This window comes from Eurosta solidaginis, chromosome 5 (assembly GCF_040869045.1).
Source record: "Eurosta solidaginis isolate ZX-2024a chromosome 5, ASM4086904v1, whole genome shotgun sequence".
Lineage (NCBI taxonomy): Eukaryota > Metazoa > Arthropoda > Insecta > Diptera > Tephritidae > Eurosta > Eurosta solidaginis.
Window position 1 is genome coordinate 263,851,778 of NC_090323.1, and position 23,157 is coordinate 263,874,934.

The 23,157-nt window shown below is 33.4% G+C and overlaps 2 protein-coding genes across 14 annotated transcripts in view; one reads left to right on the forward strand and one right to left on the reverse strand.

Annotated features, from left to right (window-relative positions):
* LOC137253385 (carbohydrate sulfotransferase 11) overlaps positions 1 to 7,109 on the forward strand; it is a 50,576-nt gene extending 43,467 nt beyond the window's left edge. For 9 of the 10 annotated variants that reach the window (XM_067790194.1, XM_067790195.1, XM_067790196.1 and 6 more), the window contains 5 exons: positions 115 to 181; positions 245 to 389; positions 801 to 956; positions 3,392 to 3,723; positions 6,253 to 7,109. In XM_067790194.1, coding sequence (XP_067646295.1) covers positions 115 to 181; positions 245 to 389; positions 801 to 956; positions 3,392 to 3,723; positions 6,253 to 6,322 — 770 coding nt within the window. In that variant the 3' untranslated portion in view covers positions 6,323 to 7,109. The remainder of the gene's footprint in view (positions 1 to 114; positions 182 to 244; positions 390 to 800; positions 957 to 3,391; positions 3,724 to 6,252) is intronic. The other variant, XM_067790203.1, reaches the window with a different exon arrangement.
* A 10,936-nt stretch (positions 7,110 to 18,045) lies between these two features.
* Positions 18,046 to 23,157, reverse strand: part of Taf4 (TBP-associated factor 4) — a 28,806-nt gene continuing 23,694 nt past the window's right edge. For all 4 annotated transcript variants that reach the window (XM_067790204.1, XM_067790207.1, XM_067790206.1 and 1 more), the window contains exon 11: positions 18,046 to 23,123. In XM_067790204.1, coding sequence (XP_067646305.1) covers positions 22,965 to 23,123 — 159 coding nt within the window. In that variant the 3' untranslated portion in view covers positions 18,046 to 22,964. The remainder of the gene's footprint in view (positions 23,124 to 23,157) is intronic.

The window sequence follows — 23,157 nt, forward strand, 5'->3', positions numbered from 1 at the left end:
TCACACCATGGCGGCCGCCAATATTCTTATATTGAGGCATATTATTATTATTATTATTGACCTTATTTTTTGTTTACCCAAGAAACATTTGTAATAAGTTTATAAATTTTTTAGGTAACGACACATGGCACAAGCCCAACGCCTGGGAATTTTTAGTCAATAAAAAATATCACATTATATGGTCAGTATAGCTGGATACTTCAATACATTTTAATAATTCTATAGTAATTTTATTAATATTTAGGTGTAATGTGTTCAAGGCTGCATCCTCATCATGGATGTTCAATTTTAATGTGTTAGCCGGTTATTCACCGGAATTCCTACAACGAACCAAAGAAGTGTTCCTCAATTTAGCACGAGAACGTTATCCGCGTGTTAGCATTGAGCAGGTAAATATGTATTTATGATGATAAATAGTTTAGGGTACAATGGATTTCCTTTCCATTTGTTTTATATTGCGGATTTGCAATCACCTGACAAATGCATAACCGTCTATTTTGCTGATGTGTTGTAAAATGTATACTAACCAAGTATGCAGCGCAATAATGCTAGACCATTTGAACAAACTCCCCAACTCCTCTATTATAATCATTACAAACAATATTTCCTAACCCAATTATTTCCTTAGATTTTTAAAACTGTTAATCGATTAAAAGTTGGCATCATTTAGATAATTATAAACCTATCAATAACTAATTACATACAGCAGTTAATACACTTATATGTCTATATAATTATAAACACTTTATTAACTTCATTTATTTTTCTCTTGTCATTGTTTTTTCCTGTACTGTTTACAGCTGCGAGAAGCACAAAATGATTCGATTACTTTCATGATAGCACGAGATCCATTCGAGAGGCTTTTAAGTGCATATCGTGATAAAATGGTATTTGCCATACCGCATTCATATCATGATAAATTGGGTAGGCGTATCGTACGCAAATATCGCAGAAAAGTGAGTAAAAGTTTGCATACTAAGTAAGTGTGTTCGTTTATGACTCTTACTTAAGAAATAATGTCAACATATTAGGAACATACCTACTATGACTATTGTTTACAATTGAATAAAAAAAAAAAAAAACAATTGAATAAGTATTCGACTAATCTACAGATCGTGCAGCAACTCTTGCATTGATTGAAAATCGATTAGCTAGTATTCCAATTCAATATGGCATGCAATCGACCAGTTATCATTATTTCAATACTGAAAGTTTCCTAAATTAAATAAAAACTAGTAAGGACGGGACTGTCTTCGGCTGTGCCGAAGACTTCATACCTTTCATGAATGGGGCTGAACAATAATCTTATCCCGTTCGTAATCTCCAAATAATAGGATGTATAAGATAAGAAATATATAGTGAACTGATGTACATACCTAAACGATTTTTAAGATAAATATAAAATAAAAAATGGCAAAAAACCCCCTTATCTGAACGATCGGTTGTATGGGAGATATATGTTATAGTGGTCCGATCCTACCGGATCCGACAAATGTCTAATATAATACAAAAATACATTTTTGTACCAAATTTCATTGAGATATCTCAAAATTTGAGGGACTAGTTTGCGTTCAAACAGACAGACGGACATGGCTATATCAACTCAGTTCGTCGCCCAGATCAATTCGGTATACTTAATGGTGAGTCTATCTTCTATATTTCTCAACGTTACAAACATCGAACCAAAGTTAATATACCATTTCATGTTCATGGAAGGTATAAAAAAAACATAGAATTTAAAAATTTCATCAATTCACATAAAAAAGTAAACTGTTTGCTACGAAATGAGTTTCCGTGAATGTTCTGAGGATGCCAAGGAAGCAAATTCCAAAATAAGTCAGCTGCATATGGCGTAGAATAACTCTACAACGTCTTTACGAATCGCAGGACTTATAGAAAAATCACAAAGAAACACAATTCGAATAGTCGAATCTATCCCTAATTGAAAGCAAACACTTATACCCTTCTCACACAGAAACTTAATCGAATCACAATTTTATTTAATGAAATAATTATGTAAGTCTCCTTTTTCATGCAGGGTCTTTTGCTTCATTAAGCGAACATCTGCAGCCCCACAAAAATATTTCGTTTTTACAAAAAATAGTTAAAATGGAAAGCAACGGTTTCCTTCTTAACTAAAAATTCAATCAAAATAAAATGCATGCGCTACTACCCACAGATGTTGCATCTAACCAGATATGTGCCTATTTTCGAAAAAGCCATATTATCTTTTGCAGCAAATGCAGCGAACATTAAATTTTGAAATTTTTTCGTGGTTTTCTATTTTGCGTAAATTATTGCAAATTATTTATTTTTGATTGTCATTTGTTACATTGACAATAAAATTCGATCACCAAGCAAAAACGACTAGATTATTCAATCGATTAGCCATTCAACAAAGCAATAATGAGATAATTAAGAATTTGTATTTTGTAAGGAAGATTATTGAGTTCAATTAGGCCTTTAATGTATAAAACTTGACTAACTATTTCATTAAGCCTCTGTGTGAAATTGGCATTAGTCGATTAGTCATAATAATTTTTTTACCAAACAACCTATGCCAATTGACTATTCGAATAGCTAATCGACTAATCAATTATTCGAGTAGTCGATTATCAAGAGTTTTAGTGGAAGATCACCCGCTACATACCGTCACTGCGGACCACATAGCCTGACACAAGAGCCAGGAAAAACAACTGGTACTATGCGAAGCACTGCGCTTTTTCGGAAAAATGCTGCACACAACTGTAACGACGTGAGATATTAATATCCCGTTTAAAGAAATAACAATAACTACACAAGCATGGATGCGAAGAGCTGGTCCAGAGCAGGCATTAACTCATATCCATATTTGAATTTAAGTCCGTTCTGCTCAATCTATATGAAAGGCGATACCACATCTCTTATAAACTCCTATCAGCGTTATGTAGGTTGCCTTGAACTGCCTGGTCAATAAAGACCACATATAGACTTAATGTGTTCAAATTCTACAAAGGCTATGGGCACAGTCAGTGCATATGAGGACTTTCTTGACCGACGAATAGCACCCAACCTTTGTTGGAATCTATTTTCTCTACCTAAACGAACGCTTTTTGCGAAGAAAAGTTCCGCACAACCTGTAACACTCGCTGTACACTAAGTACACTTCCAATTAAAAAAAATCCTAAATTAGTCATTGCAAATATAAGGAAATTCGCTTTGGCAAATTACACGTTTTACATTTACTTACCGTGGAGCAACGTTCTTACGACGACTGATCTACATATGTGCAAAATCAAGAGATTTCTAGTAAGCCATAACTAGCCCAACTTTAGAATAAGCTATTATATATTTAATTACTTACTTATATTAACATTAATATCATTTATTTTTAATTACTTTCTCTTCACAGAATATGGACATGAATTCACCCAAATATCCAACATTTTCGGAGTTTGTACGTTGGCTGTTGGATCAGACAAGGCATAGTAACTCGCAAATCGATATGCATTTTGTCTCATCGACGATGTTTTGTACGCCATGCGTCATTAATTTCGATGTGATTATGAAATTCGATACCCTCGATGAAGATCAATTATATCTCATTAATAAGACTGGCTTATCACGCGTCATAGCACCTGAGTGGCGGAATGCGGGCAAAGGCAAAAATACACAGGAATTGCTGCAATCGTTTTACTCAAAGTTGACGCCCAAAGAAATGAATGGACTGTATCAATACTATAAGTAAGTATACCGTAGAAATACGGGAGTTTGTTACCTAGGCCTTCCTTTTTTGCTGAACTTTTCAGCCGGTATCAACCAAAGTGCCTATTTTTAAACGATTTTATTTAGCTTGAGTTGACAGGCAGGCAGGCCGCGTGAACGAATCTTGTAATTGAAATTTAAGTAACTTCCCGATAAGCTACAAGCTTGAAACTTGGAATATAGTTCAGAACCCGATGACAATCGCCGCTATGTGGCGCAAGGATCGAGATATTCGCAAAATTCGCATTTGTGGTCCGATTTGGCTCATATTTGGAACACATAATACATGCAAGAATAGAAATCGACCTGTGAAAAAAATCGCCGCCTGGTGGCGCATGATCGAGATATTCACAAAAATCGTATTTGTGGTCCGATTTGGCTCATGCTTGGAACACATAATACATACAAAAATAGAAAGCGACCTATCAAAAAAAAATCGCCGCTAGGTGGCCCAAGGATCGAGATATTCACAAAAATCGTATTTGTGGTCCGATTTGATTTGGTCCATATTTGGAACACATAATACATACATGAATAAAAAGCGACCTATGATGCCCGATTTGGCTCATATTTGGAACAAATATTGCATACAGTCCAGTAGAAGTGACATCAAAATATTTTGGAGTTGGAGGAGGGACAAGCATACGTGGCGCAGAGTCGAGTAAAGTCTTTGGAAGGATTATGTATTGAGGACGTAGGTCGTAACAAATTGTCAGGAAAGAGTCCTTGTAATAATGAGTCAGTAAATGAACTAAATATAATGAGAAATAATAGGCAATTAAATAAAGACTAAAAACTTGAAAATAAAATAATTAAAAAATTTTTTTTAAGTTAAACGGTTTTATTGAAAACAATACTTAGATGAAATAATAATAATACGAAAAGCTAGAAAATAATTAGGTATGTCCTAGGTACTAGTCATCACACTCCTTATCAATCTAGGGCGTTGATCAGACAATTAAATAAAAGCGTTGGACGCGTCATATTTCTATTGATAGTCATAAGTAAAACCAACTGAACCTTAATCAGGTTATGCTACGCCTCACATTTTTAGAAATTTCACGCGCTCAACGCTTTTATTTAATTGTCTGATCAACGCCCTAGATTGATAAGGAGTGTGATGACTAGTACCTAGGACATACATAATTATTTTCTAGCTTTTCGTATTATTATTATATCATGTAAGTATTGTTTTCAATACAACCGTTTAACTTCAAAATTTTTTTTCAATTATTTTATTTATGCAATCTTTTCTCAGACACACCCAGAACGCTGGTTCATGATATTCTTTTAAACAAGATGCTTAAGATATCATCCTCAAACGTCCGAATTCGCTCTGACGGGAAGACCACTGTCATCTTTAAATCGATCGAAGAAGACTTCACCATTAACCAGCGTACAGTACACCACTACTCCAGTACACCACCCACTTGATCAGGTGGGATTTCCATCTTATGGGTCATGGCATCAGTAGTTCCGTTTAGACAATAGTCCCAACGGTAAAGTCTACATTCGCGACGTTTCATTTATGGCAGAAAAACCGTACTTCAAGGTCCGCAAAATACATCAGAGAGGAGTTTTGCGTGAGAATTCGGAGTACTCGGAGGTTACCTTCTAATCAAATGCCCTTTTAAGCGTCTCCTATTTTTACCCATGGTAAGCCAAATGTGATTTACTTGGTCACATACTTGTTGCCGACACAATTTATGGGTACAACCGGAGGACGACTCCGCGACAATATGCCTTTGAGAAGCATCGTTGCAGTTTCGCTTACCGATGTGTCAACACCCACGCATTTATCCAGGTTCGCTACTATTTGACACAGTGACTCACTCAGAATTCTACATTCGCTATTGACACAACCTTCACCATCAGGAGAAGGTCGTGGATATATGCGCAGAGTTTACATAATGACGCGAGTTGTCTGAGCAGAAACTCCATCATCATGTTCTATATATAGCACAATCGCGAACCACCATTGAACTACACGAAATTGTGCGTTCACCCCAAAGATGGAAGCTCTTCTGTTGGGTTGGTAGCTCCTCCGCAGTCACTTCTTAACCGCTTTGCCAACCGCTCAATGATGTTGACCCAGGTAATCAAACCCCAACTTAAATTTGGTATATTTATTGACGCTTCTCCCTTTCGCATTCCTAACATACATCTAAATGTCTTCTTTCCTGAACACAAACTAATTATCTGACCGATCTATCTCGAGATCGCTCGGCCATAAACCTTTCCACTACCACACAAACAACTATAAGGAGACCAATGCCTCACGAGGAGACTATATCTTGCATATGCATTTATTAAACATGGTTTCAAAGCATTCGAAAATAAGCTTCTTCAGGCACTTGCACATCTACTCAAGCTCCTCGTGATCTAGTGGAGGAACAGGAAGACATTCACTTACTGCCTCCCCTTGCGACCATAGCACAATTTGCAGTGGGGTGCCCAGGGATCGATTATATATTATTTTATTATTATGAATATTTTCTTCAATTTCAGGTATGATTTTGAATTATTCAACTACAGCGCTACATCGTATTTTAATATGGTACAAGAAAATGGTACTTGAAACAAATTACACTCGAACATCACTCACTAGGGTGGTATTCGCATTAATAACAACAGCAAAAGTAGCAGCATTTTAGGCGGTTCATAATGCAGAAGCAGCAGCTTTTACTACAGCAACAACGAAGCACACACATTTAAGCACACAAAAGTATACAACTGTCGAAACATACAAACACTCACACAGATGCATATGAACCAATACAAATATACGAGCTTAGACATCGCAAAAGAAATCACCAGGCTATAGGTAGAAATAAAATAAATTTAAAATAAAAGTGATAAAAGTAAAGAGTGTGAACTGAAAGTGATAAAAAATAGTTACCATAGTCCACTTTCGACTGACACCGCAGCATATCGTTGTTCGAGTTTAAGAACGGCATATCCAGAAATTTTATTCGAAAATTTCTTTTTGAGCCATACTCTGAGAAAAGGGTCGCTCTTTCGTCAGCTCACGTTAGGTATGTTTGTATGTAGTTTTGCATTGGTAAGAAATAGCAACTAAAAAAACGTAGCCTTAAATTAATTGTTATACAATGATTTGAAATTGTGGTTGCTACTTTATCCGAAGAAAAAAACATGCATTACACTCTTCACACACACACGCACGCATGCATATGGGCAAATCCCAAAAACTTTTACTTTTTTAGATACTCGGGTTTTACACACGGGCAAAAAACTTGAGGCCAGAAAAAAGTACAAGGACATTAAGTTTGACCTTTTGACTATCCGATCTGATGATTTTAAAAATCAAGAAAGTTGATAGTAAGTTTTTGCAGAACTTCGAAACGTAAAAAAGCGTTGATTTTTTTTTTTTTTGAATTTTTTCGATAAAATTTTGAGCCATCGCTGAAATGCTATGGAATTTCAACTGAATGCTGTTTTTGAGACGGAGATTCTAAAAGTATGAGAAAAATTAATGTGCCCCTCCAATACTCAAAACTATCATCAATCAAAATAGCGATACTTTTTTTTGTAATTTTCAATATTGACAGTGTTTGCGTATAGCTTTTTGAGGCAACTGTATTGAAATTTGGATTATGCACGATAATAGCCTATCAGGGACTAAAAATACCTAGGGCTTCAAATTCGATGTACCCCTTTCAGTTTTGAAAGTAGTGGCAGAAACGTGGAGGCGCTTGGTTGCGTAAATTTTTTTCAGGAGCATGTTTTTTTGTGGGCCCAGCTACAATTTTACTTTTATCACTTCATACCCGTTTGTTAATTTTTTCTCTACACCACAGTAGTTACCATCAATTGCCTCATCTTGGAATATTCACGCAAGGAAAGTTATTGATGTTTGTACATGGGGCAAACATACGAAATTTCCGACAAAAATTGGCAATCTTCAAAAAGTGTAGAAAAAAACATTTTTTTTAACCAGGTTTTATTTAAAGTAAATTAAAAGAAACACACAAATTTGGTACAAAAATTTAAAAAAAAAAAATTCTACACTTTAAAACAATTGCCAATTTTTGGCGGAAATTTCGCATATTTGCCCCATATACAAATATCAATAACTTTCCTTGCGTGAATATTCCAAGATGAGGCAATTGATGGTATTTTACTGTGGTGTAGAGAAAAAATTAACAAACGAGTATAAAATATTTGAGGGTTGCCCAGTTTCATATTTTTGCCGATATCTCTAAAACCGGGTTTAGGGTATCAACAAAATTTTACCTAAATATACCCCACATAGATAGAGATGTACAATCCTGATAAAATTTCAACACAATCGGTTTATAAGTGTTTAAATAAGTAAAAAAAAATTAAGGTTTTCCAGGTTTTTATTTTTATCAATATCTCCAAAACCGTATCTCGGGTTTAAACAATTTTTTACCTAAACTTACATCGTTCACATGTCTATATGTTTATATAGTTTCAAAGGAATCGGTAGAAAGGTGTTAAAATAAATTTGCTGCAAACTTTGCAGTAAAAAATATTTGGCGGTTTTATTATTCGGTTTTACATTTTTACCGATATCTACAAAACCGGATCTCGTGTATCAAAAAAATTTTACAGAGCTAACAGCTGCATATATCTCCATATTTTGTTAAAATTTCGATATAATCGGTACAGAAATGTAATGTATATTTTTAACACTGCGACCTCAATTTATATATTTTTTGCTCGATCTTTTGACTATATCTTTTTGAGGCATTATGTAAGACTAGTAACGGCGATGCACTATAGCTCCAATTAAAGGGCGAATTAATGGTGACTTATAACCATAAAGCCATAACCAGATAAATCAGCTGATCGAACCTACCTTATGGAAAGGAATGTAATCGATTAATGGTGCCATACCATAACGCTAACGCCATAGCCAATCAATTGGTTTTTGGTTTCTCGCCATATCCATAACCTAAAAATATTTGAGTTGGTGAATTTAATAACTTTTTTAGATTTTCTTCATTGTTTTGGATACGTTATGACTAAGATACTTATTTTTTGTGGAATATGTTTGTAATTTTTTGCGTTTTCATCATTTTTATGAAATTTTCACGATTTTTAGGTTAAGGCACCATTAATCCATCACATTGAGAATGTTATGGATATGGGTATGGTTACGACTATGGCGTTAGGGTTAAGGAAGTTTAATTTGGCTTTTACCCCTCAATGTTCCTAACAAAAGGATTTTTGCGTGTTATACTGTTTTCACACAGAAACTTAATGATCTCATTTCACCTGCTAATGAAATCGTAAATTTTTTGCTTTCACACAGAAGTAACTGCTCGATTAGTATGAAGGATGAGACAGACAATCATGGCGGAACGATACAAGGTGGGAGCATGGTGACATACCTACAAACAAAAAAAATTCCAAGTACTTGTAAATTCGATGGACAAATGTCAAAATCGTACTGCGCCGGTAGTTGATGTATCCAATCAAATAAAAAAGGTTATAATCAGCTGTTCGATGCGGCCACCTTGTATCGTTCCGCCATGCAGACAATGACATTTGCTTTGAAAACTAAGAAACGGAAACGGAAGCGGAACGCTGCCAACAGAGTTGCATTGTGCTTTTGACTTCATTAGGCATTCGATTAGCTACTAATGAAATAATAATAGATTCGAATTTTGTAGGGAAGATTGAGCTCAATAAGCGTCTTAATGTAGAAAATTGCCTTTATTATTCAATAAGCCGTCTGTGTGAAATTAGTATTACCATGTTTCAAAAAAAAATTTTTCTTTAAAAAACCCAAAGTTTGGCGGATTTCTCCATATGTATTTAGGCAGTACATCGTCTACTTTGAGGAGCATGTTTTCATGCAAATTTAGAAACAGCAAAGAGAGTGCTCACTATTTTTATTTTTACTAAGAGTGTGATGAATATGTATATCCATAAGGGTGGTCCCCTTTTTGAGCATTTTTTATTTTTTTTTTAACTTCCTCTCCTTTCTCTTTTCTGTTCATTCACTTATTATGCTATGTCACATTATCCTCAGCTACCTTTTCTACTCCATTCCATATCTTTATTTCTCTCAACATATTCTCATTACTCTATCTTCCTATTGTTTTTCCACGCCTCCTTTTACTTTTCTTTAACTTCATTCCCTCCCTCTTTATTTACAAATGTTTAGAAAATTATACCTAAATAAGATTTTATCAAACATATTGATTCATTGTCAATTTCACTGAAGATGTATCCCATAGAATGGTCAAGGTAGCAAGCTATCTCTGTACCAAAACGTCAAGACAGTTGCCGCATTAATACGTTTCTTGCAGAATAGATCGTTCACTGGTCTATTTTCCGGAAAAATATATTTTGTATACCTACACTTTGTCCTTCCCGAAATTTTATTTTATTACATAATTCAATACGAATTGCATGAAAATTCCAATCTCACTCCTCCTTTCCTCTCCCAATCTCTCCTTCCACTTTCTTTAATTTTCCTATTTTCTTCACCTTTTTCTCCCATTACATCTTCCTTCTACATTTTTACTATTTTTCTTTCTCGCTTTCCTTCACTCTAACTTTGAATCCCTGTCTAATTTTTCCTCTTCTCTCCCTCCACCCTTCACTCTTTCTGTAATCCCCCACCTACATTAACTTCCACGCAAGCGGATAACCGGATTCCAGGTTATCCACCAAAATATATATTCGGCCCTACTATTCTGCAGTCCTACAAAAGACTGTGGGTATCTACATTCTTACTGAAACTGAAATATTGAAGTTAACTTGTTTGTAAGTATAAATAAGTATTTTGGACTAATTGAGATGTGATCTACCTATTTATGTAAAAAAGCTCAAGCCTGAATTCTTTCTACTCGAATTTGACGCCTACGTAAATCACTAGGCTTGGAAAAAAAACAGATACACACATTCTTTATTAGGATGGGAGTATTAATATTGTAAAGCATTTTAAGCTGGAGTCATTGGTGCCGTATGTCGTATCGCTGTATCCGTATCCCTAACGTAGTCAGCTGTTTATCGTTACGACGGTAAACCAAAACCCAATTGGTTGGCTACGATACGGTTACGACCTTAGCGGCACCAATAATCGATTGCATTGATTCTCATAAGGTTGGTCGAATCAGCTGTTAAAAGGTTACCGATACGGTTACCGATAAAGCACCAATGTCTCCAGCTTTAATGCAGAGCCGGCCACACAAATACTAAAACAATTGAATAAGTGTGTGTAAAAATGGAGTGACAACTCCCCACAGTGTGCTAAAAGAAAATGTGGACTGTGAAGTTTGAAATTAAAAAGGACTTTGGTTATTTGATTTCAAGCTAATCCTGACTATATTTACTTATATTCGTATAACTAAGAACGCGGAGGTCGAGCTAGTCAGATAAAATTTTGTGTTTATTCAATGCAAAATTTACTTAAAAAATTCACTTTTTCATTAAGAAATAACTACAAAACAAGGCAAATGTAAAGATAGAAATATATATTTTCAAAACATAAAGTTATTCAATAAAAAAAATGTATGAAAATTAATAAAACTAAGTAGAACATATAAAAATATATTTATATTAAATTGTCAATATTTATTAATAATTAATTAATTATTATTAATTATTAATATTTAAATTGTCAATATTAATATGTATGTTCAAAGGAACTTAATAATACTAATTAAAACGTATTAAAAGTCACTTTAACATTGCAGAATATTTTTATTATGTGCGCAAAAAGTAGCATGGACTTTTCCTTTTGCATTCACTGTTGATTTCAGTGAGTGACAAGCGAAAGCAAACGATCGTGATCACACATCGTTAGTGTCGGTGTGAAAATACGAACTCAAATTGCACAATGTGCAACTTTTGGCCGGCTTTGTTTTAATGTTTGAAAATTCTTTTTTTTTTACTTCTTATATTTTTAATTAGAAATTGTATTTAAAACTTATATCACATTTACACAGTCCCTAATGCGTCTTTTGAGTGAAATATTACAAATGCGGCGCATTTCCTCATATAAATCGCATTTCCCAAATGACTCATTTGAACGTATTTTATCGCATTCGGCCTTCAAATGCAATCCACACGTCCGATCCACACGAGCTTTTGACATTTTCTTACTAAAACCAACCCGGCAAGAGCACAATGGGTAAACGACTAAGATTATGATCTTAGTGCTGTACCAGAGTTATAAAAAGCAGTTTCCACTAGTTCTTTTTTTTATCTAGCTATAGCTTAATCAATTACGTCAGTGCTTTTTCTTGCCATGGATTGGAGCCCTCGCAGTCGAGTCTTGCAGGGAAGGTTAAGCGCAATGCGAATGAGGCCAATGTAAACACTTTCAAATGACTTAATTGGAAGTATGCATTTGAGGCCATTGAAAATGTAATATTAAGTTTAACACTTCAGGCTAGAGAAATATCGTAGAATGAAATTTAAAAAAAGTACCCAAGAAAGAGGACCACCCTATTATACTTAAAAAATAATAATTAGTTGAACGTGAAACTCGAAACGCTAAGGAAAATTGTGAAAAAAGACACTGTACAATAATTTAGCAACGTAGTGTAACTAATAAATAAAATACATTAAATGCCATTCATGTGTAGTTACATAAATTTTGTAGAATGTAGTGCTAAGCTTAAAAGTTTTTGCTAAATAATTGAATGAATGAATAAAATAATATATTCAATTGCTAAGCACGTGTTCGATTTAACGAACACGACAATAAAGTTAGCTAAATGAGAAAAAAATATATTTTAAGAAAATGGTGCGCCTAACATTATGCAAACTGTAAAAAGGTTTGAATTATTTAAAAGGCCAATTAATGGTGACTTATCCATAACCAGATAAAACAGCTGATCGAACGAACCTTGTGTAGGTAAATCAATGTAATCGATTAATGGTGCCTTACCATAACGCCTTAACCATAGCATAGCCAACCAACAGGTTTTTGGTTTCTCGCCATATCCATAACCTAAAAATATTTGAGTTGGAGAATTTATTAACTTTTTGTTGATTTTATTTATTGTCTTGGATACGTTTTGACTAAGAGACTTTTTTTTGTGGTATATGTTTGTAATTTTTTGCGTTTTATTCATTTTTATGAAATTTTCACGATTTTAGGATAAGGCAACATTAATCGATAACATTGGTGATGGTTATGGATACGGGTATGGTTACGACTATGGCGTTAGGGTTAAGGAAGTTTAATTGGCCCTTAAATAAAAACATGCGTTGCAGCTTTTTGGAATAGAAATGGAAGTTGAACGCAAAAAATGAGCCTGAAAAGACATACATTTTTCAAAAATGATCTCTAACTTAACAGATATTATTATCGGCTCAGCAAGTCAAGCTTTTGCTGTAGCAATTTCAAACTTCCTGGAACCATTCACGGGATCTTATAGAACTGTTTTTTGAATCTCATAAAATCGTGTTTCGATTTCTTTGGACAGGTTTTCCGGCACTTTGCAGCACTTTTTACTTTTATAAATATAATGCTGCATATTTTTAGGCTCACCTCCTTTGCTTATATTGGATTTGTTAAATAAATGCTAAATAAAAAATCTTGCGTTTGACCAAACGCTCAAAAAGTTACAAGTGCGTACGAATTAAAGACAGCACAACAGCACATACTGTCTGTTATTGTTATTTGAATAATTTTGTAGGTTTCACTGCATTTTAAAAAAAAATATTTAGTTGGAATTATTTATGTATCTACATATATATATTAATTAGAAGTAATATATATTTTTTAGATATTCCAAAGTACATATATAAATTATTTATAAATTAAACAATAAAAGTCAAATAATCAAATAATTGCATGAAAATAAAACTTAAAACTTTTTAAATTTAATAAAATACTAAAAAAAACTGTAGGAAAAACGCGTTTAAACAAATTAATAAACCAACTAGAAACTACGAAAAACATTATCCAAAGCTAAGATTGTTGAGCAGAATTGGTAAATTTTGTTATTTCTCTTAAAAGTTAAAAAAAATGTTTATAAGAAATAATAATAATAAATTTGGAATTTATTACAATGCTGATGAGCTCTGAATTATTTGGACAAAAAATATTTCACTGGTAAGTATTTAGATATTTCTTTTTTGTTATAGGCCAAGCACACATTTTAAGCAACATATTTTCTAAGATCAAAAATTATTAGATCCATAAAAGTTGTTCTAATTAAAATCTTCAACGTACCTCTGATCCCCCGAACTCCAATACAAAAAAAAAAAAAAAACAAGTAAAGGTGTCTAAGTTCGGATGTAACCGAACATTATATACTCAGCGTGAGCTCCAATTGTACATTTCATTTCAGATAAATTACTTTTCTACATAACATGGCATCGCCCGTTTAAAAAAAAATGTCTCCACATTTCCTCTTACAATAAAACTTGGTAAGTGAAATACCATTGATTCAAAACTATTTTTTGCTAAGTTATAGCTTATTATTCTAGTCTACGACCCTTTTAAACTTGTTTTATATCTAAGTTGCCGTGGTCTTTAACCGATCTCGTCCATTTTGACTAAAAATATTTTCTGCTATAAGGAAAATATGTATACATGATTTCATTACGATCCGTTAATTTTTGTTCGAGTTATATCTCCCGAAACAGAAAATTATTTGGTCATAAAAGGTGCCACGCCCATTTTTTTTAAATTTGAAGTTTTTCCTATTTATTGTTATAAATTCACTTGTGAAATGAAACGGCATTGATATAAAGCTCTTTTTTGCAAAGATATAGCTTACTTTATTCGTCCACGACCCTTTCAAAAAACTTTTATATAAAAGTGGGAGTAGTCTTTAACCGATCTCGTCCATTTTTTGAAATATTTCCTGCTATAAGGAAAATTTGTGTACCAATTTTATTACGATCCGTTAATTTTTCTTCGAGTTATGGCTCCCGAAACATAGAAAATTGCTACGCCCATTTTAAAAAAAAATTTCAAATTTTTATCAAGTCTCAATATCAGTCCACACGTCAAATTTCAACATTCTAGGTATATTATTTACTTAATAATCAGGTTTTTTGTGTTTTCCAAAATGTTATATATATAAAAAGGGGGCGCGGTTATCATCTGATTTCGCTCATTTTCAATACCAATCTATTCTGGGTCCAGATAAGCTCGTGTACCAAATTTGGTGAAGGTATCTCAATATTTACTCAAGTTATCGTGTTAACGGACAGACGGACATTGCTCAATCAAATTTTTTTTCGATACTGATGATTTTGATATATGGAAGTCTATATCTATCTCGATTCCTATACCTGTACAACCAACCGTTACCCAATCAAAGTTAATATACTCTTGTGAGCAAAGCACGCTGAGTATAAAAATATCTTATTGGTATAAAAAATTACAAAAGTTGCACACGCCGTAACCAACGGTAGGGCATGTTTCTGAAATTTACTTTCAGCCAGCTTTTCGGCTGCTGAACTCGAGCTCATCTACATTCACACTGGTGTTGAGGCAGATGTCCCTATCATCTATCTGTTTGAATGCTCATCTGCACGCTTTATAAATTTCTCTCTAACTTTTGCCCTTTTGTTGCTATTCCTTTTACACAGACTTTAGTATATGTATATGTATATGTTCTTTGGCCCAAATTGTGTGGAATATTTTTCGGCGCGTTCAGCAGAACTTGGTCAGAGACATTAGCTGTATAGCACAGCGTCATTAGCATCGCTTTTCACCTGAAACAACTGATAAAATTTATTTGAATAATTTTCACTGCTATTTTCGTGTTCGCTGTAAGTGTGGGCCCAGATATTTGTGTTATTATTTCGGTAAATGAATTACTTACTTACGTTGCGATTAAACGAGTTTGTCCGTCCAACAAATCGCGTTGGTCAGTTAGCTCCAATTTGAGATTTCTAGGGATCTTAGATCGTTTTTTCCCTAGACCTTTCACGGAGTGAGGGCCTTCCTCTCCAACTGGTGTTTAGGTGGATTCTGATAAGAAAACTTTTCGGCCACAGGATCTTCATACATTACATAACATTTGGTGTTTTTTTATACACATATACATCTGCTTTTAAATTTTGTATGGACTGCTAAGCGCACAGGCTTATCTGCTTTTGTAAAATAGGTGTGTGCCTCCAATTAACCACCACTACCGAGCAGTTACTCGTCCCATCCAATAAAATCAATAATTGCAAGGCGCGATAACGTCCGAAGAGATTTTAGGCCGAGCTTCTCTTCCAATTCGCCTCGTGCTCCTTTTAAGAAACGCTCATTACCACTGACAAAGCAATTGGCCAGCCGATTGAATGCTATGCGCCCCCGATATGGTCGTCAAGCCTAAAGGCTACTCACTGGAAGAAAATGCAGACCTGCCCAAATACCGCTCTTAAAACCGCTACGGGCTGTTTTCTTCTGTCCCCAGAACACCATCTACATAATGAGGGAGAGAAATGAAATGCTAACCAAACAGTTTCTGTTGAATACCCACAAACCTGGGCATCCCAACAGAGCAAACGCAGAGGAGGAACGCACTCTACCTAGCGAAACCCGCGTCACTCTAGCTCAACTTCGATCTGGGTACTGTATCAGGTTAAACTCTTACCTATGCAAAATCAACCCCGACATACAAAATGTATGTCCTGCTTGCAATGTGTCCCAACATTATACCAACCATCTCTTCAATTGTATGGTGGAACCAACGCCTCCAACACCTCTCTCATTATGGGCCACCCCTGTTGAAACAGCAAGTTTTCTTGGACTCCCGTTAGAGGACATTGATGACAATTTGTGATCGGTCACACCTATTGGATGGGGCGAAGCCCTGCTACAACAACAAAAACAACATGGGAACATATACACGTCCCTTGCTCACCACAACGTTGATTTGACCACTGGATATTTATTTGTGGAACTATGACAAAGATACCTCCTGCAATAATATTAAAAAGGTATACCATATGCCCCAATGAACTTAAGAAATCAGTCACTACTACCCACAACGCGAAGTGGTTTAGCAGAGTTGGGATTTTGATGAGAGAAAAAATCTTCTGAGAAAGCGTATAAAATTTAAATGTAATATTAGTGCAAGGCTAAACTCAATAAGGTAACCACGTGGATATTATACACCCAACCAACATTAAAAATAAAATTTTCAAACATTTGAAAAATTCAAAGTTCCCGAACCGGCGGAAATAAATAATTAAATTTTAATTGATTTTGTCATAAATATCGGCTGTTATATTTTGAACTTTTTTTGTTTTACTGTAGTTACATCTCTTTTGCAAATTTAGGGTGCTCATGCTAAAATTCGATTCGAAAATAAAAATTTGATTGTATTTGAAATAGTATTTACGAAAATTAAATCGAATCAGAGCAGAATTAAAATACGAATCGAATTACAGCTTAGCGACCACAGATCTCGTAATGTTTTATCGGATTTATGTATGTATGTATCATTTGGAAATTGGTCTAGCACATGAGTGTTTATTATTGAGTTACGTTTTTGCATTGGTTTATTAGTATTGGCTGGGGTACAACATGCATACATACATGATGCGTGTGGGCCTGTGGAAACCGCAGCAGCTCGTTTGGTTGCAATGTTTTCCCTCTTTCGTTTACTTTCTTTTTGCTTAAGCCAAGTTTTGCCATCAATCAAAATTGTCAGTAAGTATTGTATGTATGCATGTATGTACTTTATTTGTATATTTTGGGTCGCTTCTTGTGCCTACTTCTTTTCGCATTTCTTAGTTTATTATATATATACTTCCGATTTTTTTTTATTTTAATTTTATAAATTATTTTAATTTATTCATTTATAACTACACAATTTCATTGTAATATACAATAGTTAAAACTAGTTTTTTTTAGTTTTAAAATTCTGTATCTTTTAGTTTTTCTACCCTTTTCAGTTTTCTTTATACATTTTTAGAAAAGAATTTTATATTTGAATTTTTGTTTCAACTGCCTGTATTTATAATTGATTATTTTTGTATTACAAAATAATGAAAATTAACTTAATTTACGTACATTTATACACATGTTAGTATGTATGTTTGTATCCTTATGTAATAAAGTACTAAACTATTTTAATATTTTTAGTTGCATTTGTTTTATATTTGCTTTTAATCAAATGAATAATTTTTTTTTGTTTTATTGGTGTTGATTTTAACTTAGGTGTATGTATCTGTGTGTATATTTGCTATTCTTGGGTATTTCTTTTTATTAAAAATGTAATAATGCTTTTGCAAATAAGACTACAAATAAGTAGTTTTAATTTTTTTATTAGTATTATCTATTGTTTTTGTTTTCTTCTTTACTGCTAACAGGAGATTTAACGGTTAAGATTTTCCTTTTTTTTTTGCTTAAAACCTAAAATTTTATTTAATCTGTATTTTGCATCTTTCTTAATCCTAACTTAGTACTTAGTTATTTATTTTTGCATGTTGCTGTTGTTTTTACTATTAATTTTTGTTGTTAGGCGCGTTATTGTGTTACAACGTTCGGAAGATTACTCTAGCTCGGCTTGCGGTTCGAGTACGCTTTAGCACAGCATATATGTATGTATGTAGTTGAATTACTTTCAAATTTGGTTCCATCATAGTGCGGCCTCAAGAAACCAAAACTGAGCATTTTGTCATACTTGATTTTATAAAAAAAAGTTGGTTATAATTGTTTCTTAAGCAAACACAAACAATTCACCTTTTACTAAATAAATCTAGTCTGAACAAAAGACTGCATTTTTAGGCATGAGCCCCACTATTTCAAACACGTCATACATCGGGCAATGTGTTCTATGACTGTGAATCTTTCGCTTTGTGAGTTTTCGAACTCTCAGCCTAGTTTTTGTATTCTTCCACTCAGCCAACAACAGTCCAAGTTTAACAACGCTGTGGCCAAATAAGTCTTACAAATTTCTATGAATAATCTACTTAAAGCTAGTACGCACTTAAATGTTAAACGAGTTGGTTTTGAACCGATCAAATTGAAACTCACGAATCAAATATATGTGTTGTGTGTGGAATGACGACACAGCAAAGTCACACGAGCATGCAATGTTTGTTTTAGTTTAAGCTTTTCGATTTAACTTTGTGTATTTTGAGTGGATGTACCACATAAACATCACTTAGTTTCGAAAAAAAGAATCGCGAAAAACATAATCCAGGCACACCAATTTTTATTTTTTTTTAACTTCTAAACTCCCTACAACTATCCAAAAACATTCAAAGGCAAAAGATATTTGGCAAATAACTAAACATTTCTTTAAAAAATTGCAACTCGTTAAAAGACAGAGACTTCCAAATAAAATTGGGTTTAATACAGCGCTGCCATAATTATTTGAGAATATTTATACATATGTGACCCGGTCTATGAAAAGGTGGCTTATGACTCAAAAAAAAATTGCGAGAAACAGCTGTTAACAGCTGTTTTTTTTTTGCGAGAAACAGCTGTTTTTTTTTTTTTTAGTCATAAGCCACCTTTTCATAGACCGGGTCACATATATGTATTTTTTTTTTTCGAAAAGAAGTAAAATTTTATTGTACATTTTCCTCTTGCTATAAACATTTTATTTTTTTATGATTTAAGTTATATCAAAAACTTTTTGAATTTTAAAAAATTTATGAAAATGGAGTAAATCGATTTTAAGTGGAATGACTCTTATGACTACCTCTCTTTTGTTTGCGAAAAAATATCTGGAAAACTTACAACTATTTGTTGTTGTTGTTGCGTTAGCGATAAAAATACTTCAACCTATTTCAATGAACTTTGTGAACATTTTAAGACTATATCGACAATATAGGGACCATTTGGCATCCATATACGTAAAAATTCACGTTATCGATTTTAAGAACCTTTGGAGATCAGTTTACTAATGGTGTCGGGAATTTCAAGACTCACAATGTGTAGTTGCATTCAATTTATTACCAACGACATGCATTTGTAAATTTTCCGAGCTATGACTTGAACGAAACTTAAACAAATTTCACTTTTTGTCAGTATACGAATACATGTACATATTGAGCAACTTGTGTTACTTCGTTGTGTCACCTTTGTGTCGTCGCCTTTTTTCTTTATAATGCTGCAAAGCTGCAACAGTAAAGTATTTCAAATATATTTGCCCAAAACTTTAGTAGCTTTGAAATGGGGTGGTCTAAAAAAATAAAATAAAAAAAAAAAAAATAAATTAAATAAAAAAAAAAATAAATAAAAAAAAAATGTTTCAAATTTGTAAGAACCCAAAAATTGAAACATACATTGACGCCAGAGTGAAATATCGGTTGTCAGTTCAAAAACACGCTGCCACTGAATTTGTTGGAAGAAACCCCTAATTCTGAATTCTGTTAAAATACTCCCGAACTACGATTTTTTTTCATAAATTGTCTATCCTAGCTCAAAAATACTTTGCATATCAATCATCTGCTATAACTCTCTATCCGTTGCCGAAACATTTGATTTTGAGACAAGTTTCTTCAAAATACTTCACTGTAAGGCATTCATGTTGATGTTATTTATGCAACAACAAAGCTGCTAAGCATTGGCTTATAACGATTTGCAAATGCTTCTTCATTTAATACATACAATACATATTTCTTTGCTATATACATATGTGACCCGGCCTATGAAAAGGTGGCTTATGACTCAAAAAAATTTCCACATATTTTTTCTGGTTTCGTCAGTTTTTGAGACGCTCTTTCACGTGGTGAAAACTAGAAAGTCCTAACTTGCTTAGACGTGTTCTGGAGATGATATTTTCATGCACTTCCATTTGACCTTCAGTTTGAAACAATGCTTGTAGTTCGTCCTCGTAATTGATACCAACATCATCGAAAGAATCATCATCATTCTCATCGTTTTCACAGAAATATGTTTGAAAACTCACACGATTTTTTTTCGGCCAGAAACTGGTTTGTGCCTTGCATTGAAAAAAACATCGCTCTTTATATACACACACGAACTTATCTCATTTATGCTCTTTTGCCTTTTTTGGTTGCCTTTTGGGCATGACTGTTCATAATACAAAAGAAAAACTATTAAGAAACTGAAGAAATGCATTGTTTATCTTTAACAGCTGTTTCCCGCAATTTATTTTTTGAGTCATAAGCCACCTTTTCATAGGCGGGGTAACATATATGTATATGTATTTAAATACTTAAAATATTATTTAGTATTATGCATTTCTTATGCGGTTTTTATAAAGCAATTTGAGCAGAAATTATAGCAAAGGTTTTCACTTTTAATCGGAGTTAAAACGAAATATACAAAATGTCCCAAGTAATTAACCTAAATTTATAAGGCCATATTATGTATATATGTTAATATACTAATCAAAATGTTTGCTTTTATTTCAACGCAACGCAAGATCTTTTGATTGAGTTAAGCTTTTATTATTTCTTCGTTTTTTTTTAAAGAAATGATTGTTAGAAATAGCAGAATTTTCAAATACATAAAATAGACTAAAACTAAATTTAAGAGCATATATTCTTAAAAAAAAAACAATTGCGTTACACAGTTTTTAAGCGGTTAAGCCCGCTATTCACTTAAAAATAGTGAAGTATTTAGATTTTTGTTTATTTTGGGAAAAATTCACTAACTTATGTGCATTTTTATAAATAATATATTTGCAATTTTTTTTAGTTAAATAATAAATCAATGATGAAAATAGGAAATTTTTTTGTAGAAAGTATATTAAATACTTGATATTGTAAAAAAAAAAAACTAATAAAAAAATGATGGCATACTATACATGTGTTAGTATTAGTTCCTACACAATATTGCAATAATCCATACAACCTAACTACCAATTTTCTTATTTTTTTCAGCCAATTTATAGGCAGAGCTGGGAAGTCAATTCAATTACAAATGCATTGGACATTACTCAGTACTTGTAATAAGTAGTGAGTTTGCTCAGTGCATAGGCGCCAAGTAGTTCAACTGTTTTTCAACACGATACACGAAAAAGTTGGGATTCAATTTCGAATTTACCCCCAATAATTTGGGAGCAATGTACTTGGATAGGTTGATACGAACGCAACCAGACAGCGAATCAGTTAATGGAAATTAACGAAAATGGAAACACAAAATCAAACGATAGAGAAAGAAATAATGGAAGGAAATGTAAAAAAAAAATTGAGAGAAAAGAGGAAGAGGCAGTATAATTATAATAATGATGTGGATGGTGATAACGTTGCTTGTTGTTGTTATTGTAGCAGTGAGGGACGCTACAAATTAAATGGGGTTACACTGAAATTACAGCCATTGGTCGGGAAAAATCCCGAGTCGCTCCGGTACATAGAACCGGCTGCCTTGGGAAGTTGTGATAACGTTGCTAATGGTAATCGTCACGGTTACGTAAAGAAAGAGGGAAAAGGAAGAATAAAGAAAGGAAGTATTAGAGAAGCAATAAAAATAGGTTTCAAATGTAACCGGAATCAAAACCGAAACCGGAACCGTGGAACTTAAACCATAACTGACATCGGGGTCGAAAACGGAACCGAAGCCGGAGCCGGAATTAAAATCAAAACCAGCACTGGAAACCTTTTTTATATTTGAGTTGTTTCTAAAAAATTAATCAAATAATCAATACATTTGCTGTTATGAATTTGCTTGATTACTCATTATAAATACGTTTGCAATGTCATCACTACTAAAGTAATCATTACCACCCAGCTCTGATTAAGTTTACATTATGTTTTCTCATATAAAACGACTTATAAACGAAATACTAGTAACCACCGCCTTGTGTAAATTTTTTAGTTTTTGTCTAATAACAATAACGAAAAATGCTATCGCGCAGAGGCAAACTCAAATTGTAAATAGAAAAAACTACTTAACAAGAAATACATATAAGAAATGTTAATGCATTCAAGTCGTCCAAGTTGAAGACAGTTTTAATGATCCAAAGAATTCTCAAATTTAAGAAAAAGCTATTTTTAAAAAGAGTATAAAACATAACTTGGTCTATTACTGCACTGCCGATATGCCATGTGTCAGTTGGAAAAATAAAAAAAAACTTGCATTTAATTTACATTTTCAATCATTTTGATTGTTTGTTTATATAAATATGTATGTATAAGTGTTTCTGTGTATTTTTTAAGTGGTGCTATACATAGCAAAATTATACAAGTATTTACATAAAGAATATATTTTAATTAAAAAAGGCTGAAATTACTGTTGTTTTAGTATGCTAAATTCATCATGTTCAGGAAAATCATATTCATATTAATGGATGTGGGGCGTGTGCTTTTCTTTAGCTGCTGTTATACGTGGTCGATCACTTAAGATATGCCTTATATAACATTTCACTTCTACATGTTTCACGCTCCTGTTCCATGAAAAAGAGCATATCTCGTAGGTTTACACGTTTAATACGTGGACGTAATGGTACAGCTGGCGCATTTGATCCACCTAGTGCACCACCGGTATTGGAGTTCTGTAAAAAACAAATTATTTTAGTTCTCATAACA